The sequence below is a fragment of the Protopterus annectens genome, chromosome 2.part1 (genome assembly GCF_019279795.1).
Source record: "Protopterus annectens isolate FY-2018-M chromosome 2.part1, PAN1.0, whole genome shotgun sequence".
NCBI classification, from domain to species: domain Eukaryota; kingdom Metazoa; phylum Chordata; order Ceratodontiformes; family Protopteridae; genus Protopterus; species Protopterus annectens.
In genome coordinates, this window is record NC_056729.1 from 1037006613 (window position 1) to 1037034418 (window position 27806).

Here is a 27806-nt window from a genome sequence, read left to right on the forward strand (position 1 = left end):
TGGACAAGCTGGTCCACCTCTGCTATACCCAGCTGTCACCGCAAAGCCAAGACCGTATGTCAGAGATCCCATCGAGACCTGGTCTCGAACACGTAACTTAAGAGGGGATACTGAGTTATATCAAATGAACAAAAATTCACGAACTATGAGTGAAGAAGAGATATGTCCGCTCATAGAAGTACCAAATCCTCAGGCAGGACAGGCAGGGCAGGACCCGACTCTCCTAGTATATAGACCGTGGACACCAGCAGACATCCGGAAAGCCACAGAGGGAATTCCCAATCCAAAAGTTAATTTTAGAAAATTCTTAGAAGACTTACAGGGCATGAGGTTAAGTTATCATTTAAATGGAGAAGAAGTAGAAAAAGTAGTTAGACAAATTGTAGGTCCAGATTGGCACATGATCAGTGGCAACTGGAATCCCCGTGACGCAGAACACAAGCCACTCCCACATAGCAATGCGGAACTGGATAACAGAGTGAAAGGTCTAACAGACCGAATCTCTGAGAAATGGAAGCCTAGGGCAGACTGGACTTGCATTAATCAATGCATCCAACAAAAAGGTGAAACTGTTGACAGATATTATGCTAGATTACTAGAGTGTTTTAATAACCATTGTGGAATGCAGGTACCTGAAGACCAAACACATGATTCCCCATATGAGCAGCAGCTAAAGAATGCATTTTTGAAAGGCAGTATTTTGCCTATAAGCAGCTTTATTACAAAACACATGGTAGACCACCGCACAAGTAGATTACAGTCACTACTTGAATATGCTAGACATGCCGAAAGGCATTTTAACAGTAAAAAGAAAAAGAAAGCCCAAGTATTTTCTGTAGAAGATGGAGCAGACGTTTATGTAGTACAGTCTGGGATAAAGGGCAAGAAAAATGCCCAGGGAAACAATCTGATAAGCGATCAGAGGAGTCTGAAGAGAGAAAGAAAAGGGGTGAATGTTTTAAGTGCGGAAAAAAGGGACATTTAGCAAGGGATTGCAAGCAAAACAAGAAGGTAGCCATGGAAGATAAGGAGAGTGAGAACTGACTATATGATAGTCAAGAATCACTAGAAGGGAGTAACCGAGAAAAGACAAATGCAAATGTGATAGAGGGAGTAGAGGATGTGATAAAAGAAATAGAGGAAGTGCAAAAAATCGCAGATGGTGAAGAAAGTGAAATTTTAGACTTAGCATTATTGAGCCTAGAGCTCTATTTAGCAGACACAAAACCGGAAGTTACACTTCTGGTAGAGGGGAGGAAAGTAAAATTCTTGTGTGACTCAGGGGCTTCACGGATCCTGATACATCCTTCCAAACTACCAGAAAATTCAGAATCACTTGATTACATATTAGTGAAAGCAGCTAATGGCCAGCTGTATCGGGAGCCACTCTCCCATAACATAGCAATAACTGACCCTGTTTCAGGGATGACCCAGAAAAGCAAAATTGTTGTTTCTGCAAAATGCCCAGTAAACATTTTGGGCAGAGATCTTATGCAGATATTTGGCATAGCAGTAGTTCCGACTATGCAGGGTATGGAAGCACAGTGACAAATGGATACTTTTGTGGTGCAACCGGAGGGCGAAACATTTTATTGGTACAGCCAGGACTTGGTCACGACTGGTCCAGGGGCAGTAACCGAAGAACTGATGAATGCAGCCATCAGTAAGTCCCCCTCCCTTGACACTGATAAACAGCAATTGTTGCACTGTACTCTGTATTATTGTAGCACACCAGGACCTGATAAGGAATATCAGCAAGAACTGTTCAAAAACCATGCAAACAGATTAGTATTACGTAATCTGTACTGGGATCACAGAAGGGAACAGTGTAGTTAGCTGTTCATTGCCCCAGGAATTCTTTGCACTCTATAAATCTAATCGATTACCACATGTTAGTTTAACTAAGGACAAGAATGTGAAATGGGCAGACCTAGGAAAAAGAGTCACAAAGTGGGAAAAACAGATGGAGTTAGAATTGTCAGAACAGGGAGTACAGAAGCAGAAGTTAAATTGGATAACACAGACACACCCAGCTGTACACTTGCAGTCTAGCGAGGACAGCTGATTAGCACTCTTACTAGAAGAGAAAGAAAATGCCTTACGGAGCATACCAGAAACTTTCTGGTCATCAGGGAAATCAGATGTAGGACTAATTCGTACAGCAGGACCAGTTACTATCATGCCAAAATCATCATTTAGACCACAAAAGAGACAGTATCCCTTAAGGAAAGATGCAGAAGTAGGAATCAAACCTATAATAGCAGCTTTACTTAAGGAAGGAGTACTGGTAGAATCTCCCGATTCACCATGTAACACACCCAAATTTCCTGTCAGGAAAGCAAACAGAGAATGGCGTATGGTCCAAGATTTACAAGCTGTAAATGACGCAGTAATACCTAGAGCACCTACTGTGCCAGATCCACACACCCTATTGAATGATTTGAAGCCTCAACAGAAGTATTTTTCTGTGGTAGATATTAGCAATGCGTTCTTTTCGATACCGATACACCCTGACAGCCAACATTGGTTTGCATTCACATTTCAGGGGAAAAGGTATACATACACGCGACTACCACAGGGGTATTGTGAAAGCCCAACAATATTCGCACAAGAGATGGCAAGCAACTTGGCGGGATTTAGCCCACCAAGAGGCAGTCAGATTTTACTTTATGTAGACGACATCCTGCTGGCAGCCCCCACCCAGCAAAAATGCAGAGAAGATACCATAGCATTACTACAGTTTCTAGCCACTCAAGGACATAAAACAAAAACAAGTTGCAGCTTTGGAGAAAGCAGGTTAAATACCTGGGATATGTAATATCCAAAGAAGGCAGAACATTAGATGAAGATAGGAAAATAGCAATTTACAAGCACCCAAACTGACTACCAAGAAGAAAATAATGTCCTTCCTGGGTACGACTAATTTCTGTCGGAGTTGGATTCCAAACTATGCACTGTATTGTATTAGGCGTTGTCTCCAGTTCAGGAAAAAGGGATCTTGAGACAATGCTACAATTGTCTCATGTACACAGACAACCCTCTCCTCCTCCCAACAAACACAAATACATGTGAGAGATGCAACTATATAGCCAAACTGGAGGCTGAACTCTCTAACTCAGGGCTGGCATGACCAGACAGGAGGAGATGGCAACCACACAGACATCCAGTCCCACATAGACCTACCACAACTGCAAACCAAACATAAAATCAAACAGATACGAGCTCTAATAAAAATTGAAACACAGACCAAAGCAGACATCCAAAAATCCACCACCTCAAAACAAAACACATGCAACACATACTTCAATAAATCAGTGTGTCAATCGCCAGGCCAAACACCTTGTATACACTAGTAATAGGTGACTCCATAGTCAGACACACTGATGTCCCACTGACCAGGCTGAACAAGGAGAAGGTGACTGTGAGCTGTCTATCGGGAGCTAGGATCCACATAACACACTCAGGTCACTCCAAAGCAAGTACAAATATGACTCCATTGTCCATGCTGGTGTGAATGACCTGAGATGTACCTCCCTGGACTACATGAAAAGAGACATAGAGGAGATCTCCGTTTATGTAGCCCAGGCTGTATGACCCTGACCCTGAGCAGCATCTTGCCCTCACTAAGAATGATACCACAATACAAAGACAAGATGATCATCTTTAACAATGGCTCAAGTACTGGTGTCAATCTAAAGGGATTGAATGGCAGCCTGCCTGGGATGAGATGTTGGACACCTTTGGGATGGCTTACACCTGTCACCACTGGGCTTCGGATATTGGCTAAGGCTCTTGCCACCCATAGTGCCTTTTTAGGCAAGGCTCAAAAGACAAACCCACCTCCTTAGAAAACAAAAATGGAAAAAACTAGGGTAATGCTGCTCAACGCCAGAAGTCTAAATCTCAAGATGCAGGCACTTGATGCACTCCTCAGATGGAGAACATCGACATCTGTGCAGTAACTGAAACCTGGTTCAAGGCTCCTGAGAGCACCCCAGCTACCAGGCTACCTCATATCATGCTTTTAAAACCGGGCGAACCACAAAGGAGGGTCCATATTCATAAAACACCACCTCCAGGTTAGTAGCAACACATGAAGCATCAGAGACCATACAGGTGCAACTAACCATAGGCAAAACTGCTATACAACTGGTAGCATGTTACAGACCACCCTCCCAATCTCAAGAACCCCACTCAGCCTTCCTGAAGACATTGGAGGATATGAATGTATCACAAAATACCATCACTGGGAGACTTCAACTACCCAAACATAGATTGGGTACATTATTCTAGCCCTAATACCCTAGCCCAAAGGTTCCTGGAATTCATAAATTCAAATGCACTGGAACAACTAGTCACCTCTCCCACTAGGGAGATAATATACTAGACCTGATCATCACAAACATGGGGACAAAATGCTCCACAGAGTATACCCCTCACTAGTGAGATCTGACCACAAACTAATCACCCTGGATATACATATCCCACCTCCACCCCAGCACAAAAGACCACAGTGAAAAACTTCTCAAAAGCAGACTTCACTCTTCTTAAGACTGAGATGGTATCCTTTAAGCCCACTGTGCCAGTGGATACCACATCCACAATGCTGAATCCTTCACAAATGCTTTCTATGGACATCTCCAAGAATGCATGGATCATGCAATCCCAAACAAATCCAAGTCCCTCTCCACCAAATGTAAGCACCCTGTCTGGTGGACCTCAGCCATAAACAAATTGTAAGCTGTACACTTGCAGTCTAGCTTAGGACAGCTGATTAGCACTCTTACTAGAAGAGAAAGAAAATGCCTTACGGAGCATACCAGAAACTTTCTGGTCATCAGGGAAATCAGATGTAGGACTAATTCGTACAGCAGGACCAGTTACTATCATGCCAAAATCATCATTTAGACCACAAAAGAGACAGTATCCCTTAAGGAAAGATGCAGAAGTAGGAATCAAACCTATAATAGCAGCTTTACTTAAGGAAGGAGTACTGGTAGAATCTCCCGATTCACCATGTAACACACCCAAATTTCCTGTCAGGAAAGCAAACAGAGAATGGCGTATGGTCCAAGATTTACAAGCTGTAAATGACGCAGTAATACCTAGAGCACCTACGGTGCCAGATCCACACACCCTATTGAATGATTTGAAGCCTCAACAGAAGTATTTTCTGTGGTAGATATTAGCAATGCGTTCTTTTCGATACCGATACACCCTGACAGCCAACATTGGTTTGCATTCACATTTCAGGGGAAAAGGTATACATACACGCGACTACCACAGGGGTATTGTGAAAGCCCAACAATATTCGCACAAGAGATGGCAAGCAACTTGGCGGATTTAGCCACCAAGAGGCAGTCAGATTTTACTTTATGTAGACGACATCCTGCTGGCAGCCCCCACCCAGCAAAAATGCAGAGAAGATACCATAGCATTACTACAGTTTCTAGCCACTCAAGGACATAAAACAAAAACAAGTTGCAGCTTTGGAGAAAGCAGGTTAAATACCTGGGATATGTAATATCCAAAGAAGGCAGAACATTAGATGAAGATAGGAAAATAGCAATTTACAAGCACCCAAACTGACTACCAAGAAGAAAATAATGTCCTTCCTGGGTACGACTAATTTCTGTCGGAGTTGGATTCCAAACTATGCCTTGGAGTCTGCTCTACTCACCAACTTGATATACAAGAAGCCTATGGCAGCACAAGATTCATTACAATGGACACCAGAAGCAGAATCAGCTTTCTGCAAACTAAAACAATTGATAGCATCCTCATTAGTTTTAGGATTACCAAACTATCATAAATGTTTTTTCCAAACTGTAGATTGTAAGCAAGGTTATATGACATCAGTGTTAACACAGCAACATGGGGATAAGCAATGCCCCATAGCTTACTATTCATCACACCTGGACCCAGTGGCGCGATCCTTTCCCCACTGTGTACAAGCAGTAGTCGCAGCTGCAATGGCAGTACAGGCTTCGGCCTCAGTAGTGTTGTTCCACCCTCTCACAATGAGAGTGCCTCATGCAGTCGCGATTATTTTACTGCAAGAAAAAGTAGCATATCTTTCTCCTGCAAGACATCTCTCCTGTATGACTATACTCTTGAGCCAACCTCATATGACAATAGAACGATGTACAACTTTGAATACGTCTACCTTGCTCCCGACCCCTGCTGATGGCACACCACACAGCTGCCTGCAGGAGATTGAGCAAAAGACACTGCCTAGAAAAGATCTAACAGATGTTCCCTTGGAGGATGCCGAGGTGACATATTACGTGGACGGCTCATGCAGAAGGGGTCCTACAGGGCAGAACCTAGTGGGGTATGCAGTAGTTTCTGATACTGAGATTTTAAAAACAAAGTCTTTACCACACAACTTATCTGCACAAGCAGCAGAATTGATTGCCTTGACAAGGGCATGTACCTTGGCAAAGGGTAAACGTGTAAACATTTTTACTGACAGCCAGTACGCTTTTTCTACTGTACATGTTTTTGCACAACAGTGAAAAAATAGAGGAATGATAACATCTACTGGTAAACCGATTAATCATGCGCAGTTTATTTTAGATTTGTTAGAATCTATTCAGTTACCTCAGAAAGTAGCTATTTGTAAATGTGTAGCTCATACCAAGCAACAGGACAGGATTTCAAAATGTAATGCGAGAGCTGATACAGCTGCAAAGCAGGCAGCTTCAGCTTCAGAAATATTTCTTTTGAGTGAGGAGTTACAACCTTCTGAGATTTTAGATTTAGAAATGTTAAAAACAATGCAGACACTTACTACAAAAGTAGAAAAACAGAAATGGATAAAACGAGGAGCAATTCTTGAGAAAGGGCTGTACATCTCCAAAAAAGAAAAAACGATTTTGCCGTCTAATTTGTTTAGATATGCAGCTTTGTTGAGCCATGGGCAGTGCCATGTCTCAACAGGGGGGATGGTACAGTTAGTGAACCGAGTGTTCACAGCATATGCATTTACAAACTACACAAAACAATTTTGTGCAGCATGCCATGTTTGTAACAAGCATCATGCACAAGGGGCATTGAAGCCTAAGCAAGGGAGTTTCCCAACACCACTGCGTTCGTTCCATACTATCTGTATGGATTTCATAGAACTGAACAAATGCGAAAATAAGAAGTATTGTCTTGTCATTATAGATATGTTTTCCAAATGGGTGGAAGCTTTTCCGACCAAAAATCCAGATGCAGCTACTGTTGCAAAAGTCCTTGTTAAAGAAATTATTCCTAGATTTGGCATATCGGAAAAGATCTACAGTGACAATGACACACACTTTGTAAATCAAACTATACAACAGTTGAGCCGATATTTCAGAATTTCCTTAAAGAACCATTGTGCATACCACCCACAATCTGCAGGACTAGTAGAGAGGCATAATGGGGTTTTGAAAAACAAACTTAGGAAATTAATTCGTGAGACACAAAAGAACTGGGTGCACTGCCTGCCTCTGGCATTGTTGAGCATGAAAACTGTTCCGAATGCAAAGGGATTAAACTCCTTTTAAAAAATTATTTGGGAGGGCATATTATATACTTCAATGGAAACCTCTCATGCCTGCAAACCAGGAGGCCGACAGTTCACTCACAGAATACATGAGACGACTTTTAAGTAATAAACAACTTTTGCAGTTAAATTCTGTTTTAGATAAAGAACAAACCAGACCATTGGAAGCAGCAGTAGTCCCAGGCACGTGGGTCTGGGTAAAAGTCATCAAGAGGAAGAATTGGACATCACCGAAGTGGGAAGGGCCATACCAAGTGCTACTGTCAACACCCACTGCAGTCAAGATCGCAGAGCGAGCGTCCTGGATTCATCTGACACACTGTAAATTGGTTAAAAACTTTGAACTGGACAAAAAACTTGTTAATGTTACACAAGAACAAAATGACCAGATACAGAGCAAATAAAAATACAGAACAACCTCAAAAGTATTGCATGATCATTCTGTTAACTATACTGATAACATTAATCTTTTTGCTGTGGCCTTTCCTTTTTCCAGCCACACGAGCTGAACTGAATAAACGAGATGCATTACTCATAGACTGGCATCCGAACTTTAACACTTACCAAGCAATTAAATATGTGTATGCCGAAACTTTTAATGTTTCAAATTGTTGGATTTGCACAGCTATACCAACAGCATATGGGGGATTGTTAATGACTGCTGTCCCCCTAGGGGTCAATGAGACCTGAGAAAATTTGATTTTTCATACTACGACTGTGAAATCACAAGACAAAATAGCATTGTACCTGCCTGTTACACAAAAGGGAATTGTATGTTTTTACAAAAATGATACTGTTCAGGTGGGTTAGAGGAATTGTAATGTGACTGTTCCTTACAAATGTTATATCAAAGCTAATAATGCAGGTTATATTTGTGATACAAACTATGACTCATATTTTGAATTAATGCACAAAACGGTTGATAAAGTACAACGTAATCCTGTTCTTTTTAAACAACTATCTATCATTGATAAGAAAATGTTTCATGCAGGGCAAGTATATATTAATATTAAAGTAAAGAATTGTTATTTTGTGTGTGGGAAAAAGGCATACAAATGGTTACTTGAGAATTGGTCCGGCAGTTGTTTTTTGGGTTACCTGGTTCCGGCCATACGACACACTGCAGTGTTGCCTCAGGGAAGAATTCGAAATGTCAGAAAGGTCACCAAGAAACCTGGAAATCCAATCAAGAAACCTGAGAATCCAATGGGATGAATTGAAGCAGGCTGGAGAAACCATAACTCCATGAAAAACAAAGATAAACTGACACACATGGACTTGAGTGACACTATTATATCGTGGGCAGGTATAGCCCCTGCATATGGCGCAGTGAAATCGATTTGGGAGCTGAGAAAACTATCCAAACTTCTCGAAGTAATGAGCAATGCAACTTTTTCTGCTCTCGAATTAGGAACTGATGAACTGAACGCAATGAGAACTGTGGTACTTCAAAACCGCATGGCTCTTGACTTCACCCTAGCAGCGAAAGGTGGTACGTGCGCTTTAATAAAAGAGGAGTGATGTTCGTATATTCCTGACAACCAGCATGAAATAAACAACCATCTTGAGGTGATTCAGCAAGTGTCGGCCATGACCAAACCAGGCCCAAACCCACTGACGGATTTTTTCCAAAATTTGTTTGGGGGGTGGGGTAGCATCCTAATGAACATCCTGATTGCCATTTGTGTGGGATTACTCCTGTTAGAAGTGTGTGTTTGTTGTGGTATTCCCTGCATGAAAAGATTAATCAAAGATTTTATAGACATGTCAGTTTCTGAAACTTTGTATCAAAGTACTGAAATTGAAGAACTGTTGAAAAATGAAACACTTTCATAAGTCTAAACTGAAGGACTCTCTTAACTGCAAATTCTGAACAAAAAGAGGTTAGGAGAAGAAGCAAACTGTTTATGCTTTTGAAAAAAGAATAAAAAGTATTAACATGGGGGAAATGTTAGAAAAATATGTATTAATGTATACATTTAGTGCTTATTAGAAGCTAAAAGGGTTAACACATTTCATTCTATTTTATGTACAGCTTAATTCTGTATGAAATTACAAGATGCTTTTCAAACTGCAGTATGCTTTCTGAAACTGCAAGATGCTCTCTGACCTAGTATTTGCTAGCACAGCAAAATTCATGTTTATGCCTTTTGGAAATTTACTGAGAAGCAGGTGATTATCTGCTAGGTCAGGAAAATAATGAATAGAACATTATTTTGTGTGTGGGAAAAAGGCATACAAATGGTTACTTGAGAATTGGTCTGGCAGTTGTTTTTTGGGTTACCTGGTTCCGGCCATACGACACACTGCAGTGTTGCCTCAGGGAAGAATTCAAAATGTCAGAGAGGTCACCAAGAAACCTGGAAATCCAATCAAGAAACCTGAGAATCCAATGGGATGAATTGAAGCAGGCTGGAGAAACCATAACTCCATGAAAAACAAAGATAAACTGACACACATGGACTTGAGTGACATTATTATATCGTGGGCAGATATAGCCCCTGCATATGGCGCAGTGAAATCGATTTGGGAGCTGAGAAAACTATCCAAACTTCTCGAAGTAATGAGCAATGCAACTTTTTCTGCTCTCGAATTAGGAACTGATGAACTGAACGCAATGAGAACTGTGGTACTTCAAAACCGCATGGCTCTTGACTTCACCCTAGCGGCGAAAGGTGGTACGTGCGCTTTAATAAAAGAGGATTGCTGTTTGTATATTCTTGACAACCAGCATGAAATAAACAACCATCTTGAGGTGATTCAGCAAGTGTCGGCCATGACCAAACCAGGCCCAAACCCACTGATGGATTTTTTCCAAAATTTGTTTGGGGGGTGGGGTAGCATCCTAATGAACATCCTGATTGCCATTTGTGTGGGATTACTCCTGTTAGGAGTGTGTGTTTGTTGTGGTATTCCCTGCATGAAAAGATTAATCAAAGATTTTATAGACATGTCAGTTTCTGAAACTTTGTATCAAAGTACTGAAATTGAAGAACTGTTGAAAAATGAAACACTTTCATAAGTCTAAACTGAATGACTCTCTTAACTGCAAATTCTGAACAAAAAGAGGTTAGGAGAAGAAGCAAACTGTTTATGCTTTTGAAAAAAGAATAAAAAGTATTAACATGGGGGAAATGTTAGAAAAATATGTATTAATGTATACATTTAGTGCTTATTAGAAGCTAAAAGGGTTAACACATTTCATTCTATTTTATGTACAGCTTAATACTGTATGAAATTACAAGATGCTTTTCAAACTGCAGTATGCTTTCTGAAACTGCAAGATGCTCTCTGACCTATTATTTGCTAGCACAGCAAAATTCATGTTTATGCCTTTTGGAAATTTACTGAGAAGCAGGTGATTATCTGCTAGGTCAGGAAAATAATGAATAGAACAATACTGTTTTCTATAATGTTACTGAACTTGAACAATCAGCTCTGTTCGTGTTATGAGAACATGCACAGCTGCAGAAAAGACAGATACAGTTAAACAAAGACTGCTTGAAGAAATGGACTATAATCTGTACTTGCTTTGTGCTCAAATTAGCCATAGTACCTTGAATGGTAACATTGCATAGTGAGAAGTTGTATCTGACAGGTGGTCATCAAAGCCATGTTGTTTTTCTTAGGAAGTTTTTTTGTAAACTTAATATGCCAGCAGAAAATCATGGACAAACAGCTGCTATGAAATAATATTGAAAAAACTTGTGATTTATTACGTCAGCTTAGTAGGCAATGTCTTGTAAGAAATGTATAAAAATAGCTTCACTTCCTGATTCTAGTTAGACAAACTCTGTATTAGCACGTTTTTGTCTCCTTGCTGCAAGATTAAAGTGCATTAACCTGAACCTGCCATGTGTTGATCTTTTTGAAGTTGTTTTTCCTTTGACAGTTACATTCACAATGTTACGTTCACAATTTTGTAGGACTGTCTTCACTGGTGCTTTGCTACTGAAGTCTTCTTGTTTATTAGTTTTTGACTGTCTTCAGTGGCCTGTCCCTTTGGGATTAAAGTTGTATTAGTAACTATCTCAGAAAAGTGACTTTGGAAAAATTGAAAAAATGACAATATGTATAGTATAAGCAGTATGTAAATTATGCAGTAAGATAGTTGATCTTTGCATTTTTTTCGTCTGTGCCTGGGGGAGTTGTTTATTCTCAGAACTGTTTGTTACTTTATATTTCTTATTTTAATATCTTGATAAAATATGAAAGCCCTTAAGTTTATCACTGGCATCACTTCTGTAAGGCAGACTAAAAGCATTTTGGTTTGGAAAGAGTATAATTCAAACTATCCTGTTTAAAACACAATCTAGCCCAGCTAACAAGCACTGCTTGTTGAGATGCTACTTTAAAGAGTGTATCTCCTGTACCTAGACAGACTTTTAGTTTGTGAAGTTTTCATTAAAGTCTTTTTATGAAACACAGTCACTTGATGTCTTTTTAATAAAGCCTAATGCTACAGTTTATTGGAGCAATCCTAAACCACTATTTTTGCTGCTGAAATATATGTGCTGTCATTGCTATCTATACTCATCCAGTGTGTCATTTCAGATTACAAGTTGTTCCATTAAATGAACAGATATAATGCAATCCACCCGACTTTTTTTATGTAAAGATTCATATTAGGATTTTGTCTGGACAGTTTTTAGTTAATATATATATATATATATATATATATATATATATATATATATATATATATATATATATATATATTAGATTATTAAACTGATGACTAGTTTCAGTGTTCATCCTTACTTTTACTTCTATCTTCAAACATTAACATTTTTTTTCACTTTCTTTATATTTTACATTCATTTGATATTTGTATACAGTTTTTGATTCTCTGCTTACAAAAATCATGTTTTACAGGTCAACAGTCATGCAGGCTGTCCATTCACCCCTCAAGATAAAAGAGCTTAAAGTCCTAAGCAGACACACTCTACATTGAAAAGATTTCTTTACAAAAATGTTTAGACTTGGTAAAGTGACTGGATGAGAACAAGTGGTTCTGAGGTAAGCAGGCCACTTACACTTCAGTGCAATCACTGTATTCTGTCCCAAACACAAGTTTAAAACTTCAATGTTTAGTCAAACTACAAACTTTTCCTCACAAAACGTTTACACAAGCACCCGTAGAAGAACTCCCTTCAAATATGACATAGCAAAAGTTAAATTTTCTGGCAGAAAAAAAAACAAGTTTTCCCTCATAAAATAACAATAAAATAGGAAGGTGTACTCCAGCAGGGACTTATCTGACCAGCTCTTAGAGGATCGCTAGCAAAATGACAGATTCATGGAGCCATAAATTTGGTGGCAAAAAATATTTTAAACTTTTTATGTTCCAGCTGCCCTTTATATGGTGATCTGCATGAGCTCCTGGCAGTTGGAGCACATGAAAGGTGTCCAAAGCTCTGATACAATGGCTGGTGCAGGAGGTAAGGCCCATACAGCTTAGGCGTCTACAACAGTAATCTATGTGTTGAACATGTACAACATCATGAACATCTACAGCATCATGTGAGTACACCCTACTACAAGCCTACAAAGCATTGTTTCCTCTGACCTGCTTAATGCACAAGTGGGTATGGCATTCAATCTGCCTGAGTGAATACTGATGGGGTGTAACAAAGGAATATTCAGCCCAAGGAGTGTCAGTGTCCATAACAGTAAGACTACAAGTAGTCAAGGGGGCATGCTGTGTTGCCACTGCTAACAGTGATGCCACTTGGCATGTGGCCAGCCACCATGTATCCTGACCTTGCCATAGTTATCAACTGCATGGCCTACAGGGGAAAACCAAAGTACTGTTACCATATGTCTCATCAAAGCACCCATAGGGGCAACATTTTCCATCTCCAAACTAAGTGGCACTATCTGCTTCCTGTCCCCTTGTACTCAATTTGCAGGTTTTGCAAGTTGCCACAGAAGTCATGAAGCTCTGTACCATAGAAGAGGCTGCCATTACATATCAACTAGAACATTTTGTTAGCAGTCTTTACAGCCAGTCTAGCTGACTAGACTGGTGATGACAAATTTTCACCTGGGATATGTGGAAATCTTAAACAAGAATGCTGCTGGTGGTTGCAGCTGTCTATGCCTGGATCACTAACCTGCAAATTCAATGTTTAATGTTGACTGTTGCACCCAGATTATGGACAGATGTGCAGTCACAGCAGTGCTGCAAACTCCCACCCCTGTCTGGAGGCAATGTAAAATGCTGCATGGGTCGGGGATTTATATGAAATCTGGGAGACTTCAAAATTACAGGATGTCATCCATGCACCAGTGGGGTTGTGAGGTCAGCCTATACCAGCACAGAGGCACCTGACATGGAGGATTTACATAAGTCCTCTCATAACAGAGCTGCAGACTATGCAACTACGTCATCAGACAGTGTCGTGTACACAATACCATCAGCAGTAGCCACAGGTGACAAGCTGACATCAGGCATGTACTGCCCCATTGTACTGGTCAATCTACCAGCTGAATCTATGAAAGCATAGATATGAGACATCTTTGTCAGCAATCACATATATGCCTATACCCCTCCAATAATATGCACAATGGTTGAAAATAAGATATGTGTTTAGCATATGGAGACAAACATATCTTGATGTGTAGGCTGTTGCATTTGTAGCCCAGAGGTACCTGACAGGTCAGATATGCAAAAGGTCTTTGGTGAATCAATCCTGTTACACATACAGTGTACTGTACTATATAGATGTGCATGTGGAAGACCATTTCCCACATCCAAGTCACCTTTGGGTATAAGAATCTGCTCCTTTTCCCTAGAGAGAGATGCCAAGAACTCCACCCACCTCAGTGAGCCACTTTTACATTTGTCTGGGCGACATGTCTTTGACTATGTCCTGCTCCTTCTCCTTTGTATGGAATACCATATTGGTTACCCTTCAACAACCTGTTCCAGAACCAATTACATCCACGCACAGCATTCATGTCCTGCACTATTGTAAAAACTTTGTGCAGGAGCTGCCTGTTGTGTGTGCATTAGGCCTGCAGTAACATGTCTATTTCAATCTCTACCTCCTGCGTGGTGAACTTTTCTATACATTGCCTCTCTCTCAAGATCCTAAAGCAAAACACATACATCAGTCAATGAGTGTATATGGCATGCTGTGGAAGTCATATGCCTATGACCATGGTTTTCCTTACTCAGTTATGCAGATTTCAGACCACTGCAGTACCATATTCATCCCCCTCCCACATGTAGACTATGCAGCAGTGGGAATGGCCACATCAGATCCCTTCCTGCTTCTTCCTATAGCTCAGTATAATGCTACGTACACCATTCCTGTTACACCCCTCTTATGAAGCATCACCATGTTTCATACTGTGAATCAGGGTCATTACGCTCCTTGTGTTGTTGCTATACCTAGGTGTCCATTCTCCACTCAGTGGTTCCCTCCAGAGATGGACATGACAGAACTTTGCCATTGTGCTGTATTCCCATCCCCAACTACCCAATGGCATACACAGTTAGTATGTAAAGTCCTGTATCCCACACTTCTTTATCAGCAAATGTTCTCACACAAATGGCACCTAATCTTTACACAGTAAGGGCCTCTTAGCATGGTAATTACGCAAATGATGGCATTTAACACTGCTATCTCTGAACCTCTGTCAAAATGCAATATACTAGCCATACTGGCCAGTAATAGTAAGGCATGGCATGCAGAAAAGGAGGCATGTGACCACTCTTCTCATGCACACAGCCTATGTGGACCTGTACCACCATGGTACAGTGGTATGAACTTCTGGTAGCGCTGTGCTACAGTTCTATGTTGTGTATCACATGATGTCCTCACATGCATTTGTGAGCACAAACTACCATTTTTCTCATCAAGTGAACCAGACTGAGTGGACATGTCTTATTCATTTGCTGTGAACTTCAGGATTCCAGAAAGGTGTGTCAGGTAGAGAAATATATTCTTGTTCTTTCCATATAGGGACTTTGTGGAGCACCTGCTTATGCAATTTCATGGCTCCTTGTGCAAGGTAGGTCCCTTGCATGTGTGTCTTTCAGGGCAGTGAGTGATACATTTGGCATCAGCCATTCCAGTGAGCAGCGCCAGAAACAGCACAGTCATTTGCAGCAGTACCACCCTGAGCAAACATTAGGATAGAGAGGGGGGAGAGAGACAGGTAGACAGACATGTACAGCAAACATTGTTTTCCTCTTTATAGGTTCTTGCCTAGCTTAAAGCCAAAATGACCATTGAGAAGATCAGATATATTACTACTACTGGTGGGAGGCACACAGTTCCCCTACAAGGAGATTTTTATCCACACATACCAGACAAAAATTTGTTAAGACCAATCCAGCCATCCAGACTGCTTTTAAAAGTTGCTAGGCAAGTACTCTGGTTGATGTGTGAGGGCAGGCTATTCCTGAAGTGGGGAATATATTGTATTAGATACCTTCACACTATTTAGTGCTGTTGATATGGTAGTATAGGTTTAGGTCTCCTGAGCGAGTGTTTGTTTCACCAATTGTTCCACTTAGATGAAGGTATTCAAAAGTGGTAGTTCTTTCACAGCATGGAAGGTTAAGCAGAGATCACCCCTCAGATATCTGTATATCACTGAAGAGAGATGCAAGGCTTTTAGTCTATCATACCAGTTACAGGTAAACAGACCTGAGTTTTTTTGGGAGGGGCAAGGAAATTTTGAGGTCTCGAGTTTTTTTTTTATGTGGTTAATGAGGTACATGTCAAAGGAGGCCCTGTGTTTAATAATGGTTCTAATAACGAAGGATATAACTTCTTAAGAACTTGAAGAGATACTATCAAGGATAAGTTGTGAATGCTAGAAAGATTTTTCTAACCATCACAGAGATATAGTGGTTAAAGGAAAGTCTATAAGCAAAGGTACTCAAATCCCTGATGAGTGAGTCAGAATTAGGTGGAATGTTATGCATACTGCATCAAAAGTAAGGGTAGCTTTACCAAAGGAAACTATGGTGCATTTCTTGACGCTGAGACTAAGCTCATGATTATCACACCAATCATCTGTTTGTTCTAGACCTTGCTGGAAAAGTTTAATATGAAAATGGGATATGATAACTGCCTCCCCGTTTGCCACTGTCAGCAAACTTGGTTAGCCAGAGTCTGTTGATACCAACTTTCATGACAGAAACATTATATTAAAAAGAAGGCAGCCCAGGTCAGAGCCTTGTGACACTGCAGGTGCAGACCTATCAAATGTCCCTATTTTGGAGGAATGCCCCTGTTTTCAGGTCTAATTTACCCCTGTGCATGATGTATCTACTTTTGGAGTATGTCCCTATTTTCAGGCATGATTTTCCCCATCACACTATTTTCTGAATCCCACTTATCACGCATGATTTTTGAAGCTGTCTAGTATCAAAAGGTATTTCAACAAAGTATTAGTTTAAGGGTGTGCACACTTACGCAACCAGCTTATTGTACATTTTTTATTTTTTTATAAATATTCCCTAACAGATTTGTTTGTTTTTCAATTGAATTGTATAGGTTATAGGTCATATAAAGGTGGGAAAAGTTTTGAAATGACTTACTGTGGTCTCATTTTATATATCACAAAAACCTGGCATTTTAACAAGGGTGTGTACACTTTTTATATCCACTGTATATAAACTGCACTACATGACAAACAAAGAGGACACACATTATAAATCTCCCTTTTTCAGAAGTAAAAAATAAATTACCTTGTGTTGTAGAATTGTGGAATACAGTTAATTCAATTAAACAGGTTTTACATTGTCTCTAAGATTTCATGCTTATATTTTTCCACCATTTTTTGCCATTTTCTTAGTTTTAAACATGTGCTTCTAGGATCTATAAGACGCTATCGAATGGACGAAATAGCGAATGCTATTTAGCCGATCCGATACTGTCGAAATGACAAAATAGCGAAGCCACGGAACATCAAATGTTTTCCCAGGGAAAAAATTTTGGTGAGCCGTCTTCTGCACTTTGCCATTTCCTCCACTATGGTGCGATCTCAGACTTGGTATATTTAAGTAGGGGGGGGCACAGCCCCTCACATGGGGTGGTGTCAGGGTCGATGCCCCCCACTTAAATTTGTGTTTAAGTTTATTTCTTTTTTACTGAGCAGCAAATTTTTTCCCTGGGAAAAAATTTGCTGTTCCGTTTGTTCGATATTTTGTTGTGTCGATATTATCGGTACGATGAAATAGCGTTTGCTATTTACATCGTACGATAATATGATATAGATGTGTGCTTCTACACAGTATCCCACCATTCTTACTGGAAGCAGGAAGAGTTATGTGCTACTTGGTATTCAAATTGTATGCTAATTAAATGTCCAAACTTTTTTTTTTTTTTTTTTTTGCTGGATGAACCTATTTTTCAAGGGTCTTTGAATCTATCTTAAATGTCTGAAGATTGAGAGGTATGTGCTGGCAATGCTTTTCTATCTAGAGCAAGACCCTCAACCTTAACACAATGGGTTATTTTAGATAGCCAGTTACATATCTAGCAAACTCTACATGGAATAATGCTGAGTTGGGAGAGTTTGTCAATAATTTCTGCATGGGTTGAGTGTTGAAGACCTTGGCAAGGTCCAGGTAAGCAGTGTGGACTGTAGGATCATAAAGCTGACTGCAACCTCCTATGACAGGGCATCAGTAGCTTCACACCACTGCCCCCCTCAGAGGATGCTGACAACTATGCTGAACAGTATGCCAGTGCAGTATACAAGCACCTGTACAACTGCATGGACTCTGCAATACCCAACAGAACTAAAACCTGGTCCTCAAGGAAACACAAACCTGTCTGGTGGACATCCTCTATTAATAGGTTTTACAACCTATTTAATTGTTTCTGGCTGTACTGCTCAGACAAGCTCCACGTGGGTTTACAGAGTGGTCCTAGCAGCAGGAACTCCTACCTTCTGGATTTAAGTATCTTTGTTTTTTTTCACTTGAAATAGCTTCTGTAGCTTACCTTGAACTAGCCTGAACTGTTTTTTAACTGATTGCTGCATTATTTTAAAATCTGCACTTAAAGTTACATTTTAAAGTTTGCTTGTTTGTTTGTTTAATTTATGTGGAGGCTGCCCAAAGTGTGCTAGCCTGTGTAACTAATTTATCACTGTTTCTGCATTTTCTGTGTGTTTATACCAAAAAAACAAAAAAACAAAAAAATAATCCTTGTTTTCCTGCCTTCCTCGACTAGTTTAGACCAGTTTACAGGCATTGCTGTATTCTGGGCTGTGGTGTAGTTCCTGTGTTGTCCATTACCTTACTTGGATAGAAGGAAGTTTCTTTGCTCACCAGTGGGAGTGGGGAGCCTTGAGCAGGCCTACCTGTCCTTGGGGGAAGTGACCTCAGCACAAGAAGCTGTAGTAATTGGTTGTTTGGGACCATTTTTGTAGTTCACTGTTTAAAGGTTAAACAAGGTTAAACTTTTCTGGCTCCAAGTCTGCTCTTCAAATTTTCCCTTAAGGAAGCTCTACTCTTAGTATAACCAGACTACTCACTGTATTATAAGCCTAGCACTTGTTCTCAATACTTCTCTACTAAGTAAGCACTAAGTAAAGCACTACATCTACTTACCTGTGAATATCCACTTCCCTTAAAGGTATACCACTCCCTTATACTGTTCTAGCATGTTGAGTGGTAGATTACTGGCGTTGTCTCCAGTTCAGCTGGTCAATCTGGGTATCTTGAGACAATGCTACAATTGTCTCATGTACACAGACAACCCTCTCCTCCTCCCAACAAACACAAATACATGTGAGAGATGCAACTATATAGCCAAACTGGAGGCTGAACTCTCTCAACTCAGGGCTGGCATGACCAGACAGGAGGAGATGGCAACCACACACACAACTATTCCAGTCCCACATAGACCTACCACAACTGCAAACCAAACACATAAAAACACAAAGACATACTCGGAGGCTCTAATAAAAAACTTACCAAAACAAGAGAGGCTCCCAAAGCAGACATCCAAAAATCCACCACCTCAAAACAAAACACATGCAACACATACTTCAATAAATCAGTGTGTCGAGCCTTAAGGCCAAACACCTTGTCTGATACACTAGTAATAGGTGACTCCATAGTCAGACACACTGATGTCCCACTGACCAGGCTGAACAAGGAGAAGGTGACTGTGAGCTGTCTATCGGGAGCTAGGATCCGCCACACACGCACTCAGGTCACTCCAAAGCAAGTACAAATATGACTCCATCATTGTCCATGCTGGTGTGAATGACCTGAGATGTACCTCCCTGGACTACATGAAAAGAGACATAGAGGAGCTCTCCGATTATGTAGCCCAGGCTGATATGACCCTGACCCTGAGCAGCATCTTGCCCTCACCAAGAATGATACCACAATACAAAGACAAGATGATCAGCTTTAACAACTGGCTCAAGTACTGGTGTCATTCTAAGGGGATCCAATGTCTGTCTGCCTGGGATGATATGTTGGACTAGCGGGATGGCTTACACCTGTCACCACTGGGCTTCCGGATATTGGCTAAGGCTCTTGCCACCCCATAGTGCCTTTTTAGGCAAGGCTCAAAGACAAACCCACCTCCTTAGAAAACAAAAATGGAAAAAAACTAAGGGTAATGCTGCTCAACGCCAGAAGTCTAAATCTCAAGATGCAGGCACTTGATGCACTCCTCAGTATGGAGAACATCGACATCTGTGCAGTAACTGAAACCTGGTTCAAGGCTCCTGAGAGCACCCCAGCGCTACCAGGCTTTACCTCATATCATGCTTTTCGCCCCAAAACCGCGGGAACCACAAAGGAGGGAGTGTCCATATTCATAAAGGACACCCACACCTCCAGGTTAGTAGCAACACATGAAGCATCAGAGACCATACAGGTGCAACTAACCATAGGCAAAACTGCTATACAACTGGTAGCATGTTACAGACCACCCTCCCAATCTCAAGAACCCCACTCAGCCTTCCTGAAGACATTGGAGGATATGAATGTATCACAAAATACCATCACACTGGGAGACTTCAACTACCCAAACATAGATTGGGTACATTATTCTAGCCCTAATACCCTAGCCCAAAGGTTCCTGGAATTCATAAATTCAAATGCACTGGAACAACTAGTCACCTCTCCCACTAGGGAGATAATATACTAGACCTGATCATCACAAACATGGGGACAAAATGCTCCACACGAAGTATACCCCTCACTAGTGAGATCTGACCACAAACTAATCACCCTGGATATACATATCCCACCTCCACCCCAGCACAAAAGACCACAGTGAAAAACTTCTCAAAAGCAGACTTCACTCTTCTTAAGACTGAGATGGTATCCTTTAAGCCCACTGTGCCAGTGGATACCACATCCCACAATGCTGAATCCTTCACAAATGCTTTCTATGGACATCTCCAAGAATGCATGGATCATGCAATCCCAAACAAATCCAAGTCCCTCTCCACCAAATGTAAGCACCCTGTCTGGTGGACCTCAGCCATAAACAAATTGTATAACAAAGAAGGAAGCTACTGCACGTCAGAGCGAAATCCCATGAAGGAAAGACATCTCTGATCAACATTAGCAGAAAACTACGTTCTCTCATAAAACATCCAAGGCAAACTTTGAGAGAAAAATCGCTAAGGACACTAAAGATAACCACAAAGCCTTCTTCAGCTATGTTAGAAACCGAAACCCTCAGATATGCTCAGAGTTGGTTCACAACAACAAAAATACACTGAACCCACAGATATTGCTAACATTCTGGCTGACAGGTTCAGTGCAAATTTCTCCCTCCTTCACCCCAAAAGAAGAAATAATTATCCCAGCTGAATGTAATCTCCTGTCATCTCAGATGTCCAAGTGAGAACCGCCCTAAACAAAGCAAAACACAGCATCAATGGGACCTGACGGTGCGTGTTACGTGAACTCAAGAGGAGCTAAACCCACACATAAAAATGCTATTTAACCTTAGCCTTTGGGATATGTACCTGAACACTGGCGTGCAGCAACAGTGGTCCCACTCCACAAGGGGTGCCTCTACAGACCCTGAAACTACTAGCCTGGTCTGCAAAGCTATGGAAAGAATCATTATGGAACTCATAAATAGAGACATAGGGACCTACAGACACTTGACCCCACCCAGTTCGGCTTTGTAAAGGGCAGGTCCTGCCTTTTAAACCTGGTTGACTTTTGAAACAGTCACTAGAGCCATTGATGAGGGCAAAGCAGTCCATACAGCATACCTGGACTTGGCCTTTGACACAATACCCCACTCAGGCATCATAGATAAGCTAAACAGCTTAAAAGTAAACCCTTATGTCACTAGATGGGTTGCAAACTGGCTAAAGGACAGAACCCATAAAGTTAAAATCGCTGGAGCAATGTCAGACTCAAAGCAAGTCACAAGTGGTGTCCCACAGGGATCTGTCCTGGGACCCCTCTTGTTCGGCATTTATTTCTCAGATGTTAAAGCAAACATGGGAGGGCTGTGGCTGACAAAGTTCGCAGATGACTGCAAACTAGGCGCCATAGTCGATACACCAGTAGACACACACATCCTACAAAAGGCCTCACTGAAGCGGACAACTGGTGTAAACTAAATGCCAAAAAATGTACAGTCATCCCTTTTGGAAAAAACAAAGTACCCACAAATTATCACATAGACAGCAATCCACTGAGTACGGAAAAAGTAATCAGAGACCTAGGGACCCAAGTAGACAGCGATCTCTCATTTGACACCCACGTTGTCAAAGTGGTTAGAAAAACATTCTACCTTGCACACCTCATCATGAAGGAATTCACATCCAGATCCAAGGATGTCATTGTACCCGTATATTCCTCCCTCATCAGACCCATGATTGAGTACAATGCCCCATTTGGTATGTACCTCACCCGGCATTTGCAACAGCTGGAGAGACCACAAAAGTACCTCACCAAAAGGATCATAGGTCTCCAACATATGTCTTATTCTGCCAGACTAAAGAAACTTCAGCTCTATTCAGTAGCATACCGCCTGCTCAGAGGTGATCTCTGCCTGACATACAAGGCCATGTCCAATCAGGATCTGATGGACATGCTCCACCTCAAAAAATCCAAATCCATCAGGACCATGAGAGCTAAAGACTTAAACCTCGGCACAAGTATGAATAGGACATGCTGGAGGGATAGATTCATAACCCAGAGGCTTCCCATGCTTTGGAACAGGATCCCAGTTCGTATTAGGCAGAGCCTCACTGACTCTCTTCAAGAGAAATCTTGATGAGTGGATGGGAGATCGTAAGTTTAGGTCACATCTGTGTCACTGCTAGACAGGGGCACAGTAAACTAATTCTATTATATAAGGGGACCTTCATTGTGTCACTACTAGACAGAGGCACAGTATTCTAGATTTATTCTGTACATTTTTGTACCATTTCATGGGGTGGCAAAAGCCACATCACTATGGCTAGGCTTACAAATGCCCTGGGGCAGATAGCCTAGTACTATACTATGAAACTATGAAACTAAACAAAAGGAAGAAACTGTTGTCCAAGGGTAAAAAGGAACAAATTCCAAATTGGAAAACTCCTTCCTCAGCCTCAACAAGCAAATTAGATCACTAGTAAAAACCTCCACAGCCAGTTATGAGTTGAAACTAGCCTCCAAGACAAAGGGAAACCACAAGTCCTTCTTCAGTTACATCAGGAACCTCCATGGTAAAGCCCAGGTTTGTTCTGAATTAGTACTTAATGGCACCACTTGCACTGATCCTGCAGACTTAGCCAACCTGCTAGCTGATAGGGTCAGCACAAACCTCACCCCCCTATCCCCCCAAAGGCCCATTCAACATCCCCTATACTTGTCCCACACCTCACATCTCCATAGATCAAGTGTTAAAGGTCCTATCCAAGGCAAAGAACACAGCTTCCATAGGATCTGATAGTATCCCAGGCTGTATTCTTCACAATCACCAGCAAGAACTAGCTTCGCCAGTGAGCACCTTATTCAACCACAGCCTAATTACAGGCTTCATTCCAGCAGAGTGGAGAACTGCCATTGTCATCTCCTTGCACAAAGGTGGTACCACTACTGACCCGGGAAACTATCGCCCCATTAGCTTGACAAGTCTGATCTGTAAAGCCATAGAGCGTATTATTATGGATCTCATAAACAAGGACACAGGTAACCTCCAAGCATTTGATCCCACCTAATTTGGATTTGTCAGGGGCAGATCTTGCCTATTAAACCTGGTTGACTGTCACCATGGCCCTGGATGAGGGAAAGTCAGTACATACAGCTTACCTTGACTTGGCCAAGGCCTTTGCCACCATCCCCCACTCAGGCATCATCAAAAAGCTAACAGAACTTGGCCTAAATCTCTATCTTATCAGGTGGGTGGCCAACTGGGTCACCAATAGAACCCACAAGGTCAAAATAGGTGCCACCACCTATGACAGCAGACCTGTCACTAGTGGTGTTCCCCAGGAAACTGTCCTGGGACCCCTACTGTTTGGCATCTACTTCTCAGAGGTCCAGGCAAAGACAAAGGGTTTGTGGCTGAACAAGTTTGCAGATGACTGTAAGTTGGGTGCTGTAATTGACTCCCAAAATGATGGTAACATACTGCAAGAGGGTCTCATAGCTACAAATAACTGGTGCCAAAGTCATGGCCTTAAACTAAATGCAAAAAATGTATTATCATACCATTTGGCAAAAACCTGGCCCACACTGATTTTCACATCAATGGAAATCCCCTAAGCATACACCTGTGGTGAGAGACCTGGGTACTCAGGTTGACAACAATCTCACATTCAACCATCATGTGGTGGCAGTGGTCAGAAAAGCCTTTTACTTGGTTCATCTCATAAGTAAAGGGATTGCATCCAGAAAAAAGGAGGCTATTACCTCTCTGTACTCTTCCCTCATTAGGTCTGTAATTGAGTATAATGCCCCGTTTAGTATGTACTCTCCAAACACTTGCACCAACTAGAAAGGCCACAGAAATAACTCACAAAGAGAGTCCATGGCCTCCAACATCTGTCCTATGCAGACAGGCTCAAATCACTATCACTCTACTCGGTGTCATACAGATTGCTCAGAGGTGATCTGGGTCTTGCCTACAAGCCAATATCAGACCCTGCCCTACTAGAGATGTTCCATAAGTCTAACTCCTCAAGCAATACCCACTCGAAAGGCCTAAATCTAACATGTGACATCAAAAAAACCTGCTGGAGAGACAGGTTTGTCTCCCAGAGGCTGCCCCATCTCTGGAATAGACTTCCCATACATGTCAAACAGAGTACCTCACTGACCCTCTTCAAGCACAACCTTGAAGAGTGGATGGTAAACCACAAATTTGTCCCAGGGGTTCCACCTTTGTCCCTCACAGACAGGGGTAACAGGTGCTGATTGAGGGTTCTTTTTTGGGGGATAAACTCTTGGTTAGGCTTGTAAGGCCCCCAGGGCCCTTAGCCTAGTAACCTCCTATGTATGCCCTTTAGCAACTGCTTCAGTTACCCGTCAAAAAAAAACTCAACCGGGTTGAGCGGACACTGCCTTTTACAAAGCCAAATTGGTGTTTTTCTACATCTTTTCCTTTTACGGTAACAACCATGGGTACTTCTGCACTTAGTGCATCTGAACTGATATCTATGAGGAACTGCTTTCTTAATAATACTGACAGGGGCTTGGTAGCTTTGAATGTAGTGAACTGGTTTTAACAGCAGATAGTTTTTTTCTACATTGTTTTTAAGGAATGTTGTTTTTGTTAAAATACCACAAAGTTTGCATAATTGTGGCTATATGGGTGAGGAACACAGAGGTTGTTACGAGTTTATTTAGTGGATGGCACCATTACTGTTCTACATAGTGAAAGCAATATAATTCAGATGTACCAAACCAATAGGTAATTATAATTTGTCAATATTTTATAGTGGGGACTATCCTTAATCTGCCTGTTTCCAGATTGTGATTCTAGGAATTACGTGAGCCGGACTGCAAATGTAACCTATTGGAGCTACTGTTGTAGATCATTAAGTTATAAAAGAGGAGTTTGAAAATGGTGAAGATCACTACTTAGTTAGAGGCAGAGATTAGACAGCAGAGAACTCCAGTATACAATTTAAATAAATTATTAATAGTGTAGCTATCATACTGACAAACATTATCTCAACTTATTAGATACAAATAGCAATGCATGGATTTACCTGGTATGTATGGATTTACCTGGTAGTGTACCACATTAACTGCATTGTGTATAGTCACAGCTGTATATGTGCTGATATGTACACTCATTTTTTATTTACAAGCTATGCATTAAGAGAATTAATTTAATTTCATATTATTCACTTACATCATAAATGAAGAAAATAAGACTGATGAGAAATGAAGGGATATGAAAGAAGGGAAAGCACTTAAAGGTAGGAAAGTAAATAAAATCCACCTTGGAAACACAATGTATTGTCATTTTCCTGGTTGTTGTTAGAGGAGTCCATATCTTGATAAAAGGCACTAGGTGGTGTTGTTTCACAGTCTGCCTGATACAATGGAAATTGTACAATGTCATCCTGAGGCAACTGTTGGAGATGCTGGTAAACTGATGTTTTTTTTCTAATTGCTTTGAGGGAAGAATTTCTTTCAGGAATATCTGGAAGCAGTTCTGCAATGAGTCTGTGCAATATACTGTTGTCAGGCAGACTGCCTCTTCTCTTTTCAGCCTTGATGTGATCACAGATATCTTTCAAAGCAGAGTCCAATGCTTGAAATACTGATGACTTGCATTTTGGCTTTTGAGGCTTTTTGGGAGGAGGTGTGCCTTTTTTCCTCCTGAAAGGCACTGGGCTGACTAGGAATGCTATTTTTGAAAGGCTTGAGTCAACATCAGTTCTTTTTGGAATGTCTGTCTTCTCCTGCTTAGCCCTTTCGTGTTTTAACATAGTAGTAAACCTGGTGTAAGAAGCTGGACATCTCCCTTTACAGGAGCTAATAAGGTGCCTGTGATGATGATGATGATGATGATGATGACCTGACCCGTAGAAACTTTCTGAAGATGTGAATGAGAAATGATCAAAGTCACTTTCACTACAAAAAGAAGAGCCTTCAATCTGGATAAAGTCACTTAGGTCAGAGGCCACTGCATCATGATCACTGTCTGAGAATTCAACATGGCATTCAGTCCTCTCCTGCTCACCAGTCACCTCAATCTGGATTGGCACAAGAACCCTTGACTTGGCGTTCTGCTGCTGACATTCTGTACTGACACTTTTGTCCTTGGTTTCCTCATCCAATAAAGACTCCACAGAAAATCGGCGCTTAGGGAATATTTCATGTTTTGAAGAGTCAAAAATCATTCCTGATAAAATAGCATCCCCCAAATTGGGCATGGATTTTGATTTTTGAATAAGCTGCTCAAATTCAGAAATTCTGTTTGGCACCATGTCACGAGGCACCTCCAGTGAGCTGTCTCTCCACCTTGGAAGACTGCCCTTGTACTGTTCTTGTTCATACTGTAGCACCCTGGATTTTACAGAGCAAATCACCTCAGAATTTAGTAAGTCCTTGCGGTTTATTCGATGCATCTTCTTGTACAGCTTCAGGAAGCCTGGTGTATCATGAGCAGATCTATGCCGCAGTCTTGTTCTGCGCACATCAGAACCTTCAGAAACACATGGTGACAGGCAGTCTCTAGAACTACATTCTTTGATATCATCCTCGCATAGTAGTGATCCCATGCTTTCTGACTTTGTTTGGGTACCAGACAAACTGTCATGATCATTTGCTAACAGATTGTCGCAGCTACGTGACTTTAGTTTTGGTGAGACAGACTCTTCTGTGCTGCTCCATATCTCTGCATTCTGACGGTTCAATTGCCAGCCATTTTTAAAGTTAATGCATCTGTCAGAGCTGAGTGGAACAGTCAGCTGCTGACAATGATGTGCACTGTAATCTATATTATTTGGGCCATTTTGGTTATGTGCAGGAAAAATGAAAAGGGATGGACACATATTGCTAATTTCCTCACCTTTGATATCCACAGAGCAGCATGGTAAAATAGAGACATGACCAGAGAGTTTAACAAGTTCTCATACAAAAACAATCATGATAGTTAGTTATCAAATGTCATATGTCGAATGTTAGCAACAAATTTAAGTGAAGAACACCAAAAGTCAAAGGCAGATGTATGTGCATATATTTTTTAATTCATTTCACTAAGAAATAAAAAAATTAAAATAGTTTTTATAAGCAATTATGTTATCTTAATGAAAAAATGCAATCTAATAAAAATCAGACAGTTTGCAGATGTGTTAT

General features: G+C 41.1%; 1 protein-coding gene across 2 annotated transcripts in view; it reads right to left on the reverse strand.

Moving 5' to 3' along the window:
• Positions 1 to 27806, reverse strand: part of SORBS2 (sorbin and SH3 domain containing 2) — a 3647154-nt gene that overhangs the window by 938838 nt on the left and 2680510 nt on the right. The window contains exon 21 of one of the 2 annotated variants that reach the window (XM_044062620.1): positions 25942 to 27519. The exons of the other annotated variant lie outside the window; for it this stretch is intronic. Coding sequence (XP_043918555.1) covers positions 25942 to 27519 — 1578 coding nt within the window. The remainder of the gene's footprint in view (positions 1 to 25941; positions 27520 to 27806) is intronic. 2 annotated transcript variants of the gene reach the window in all.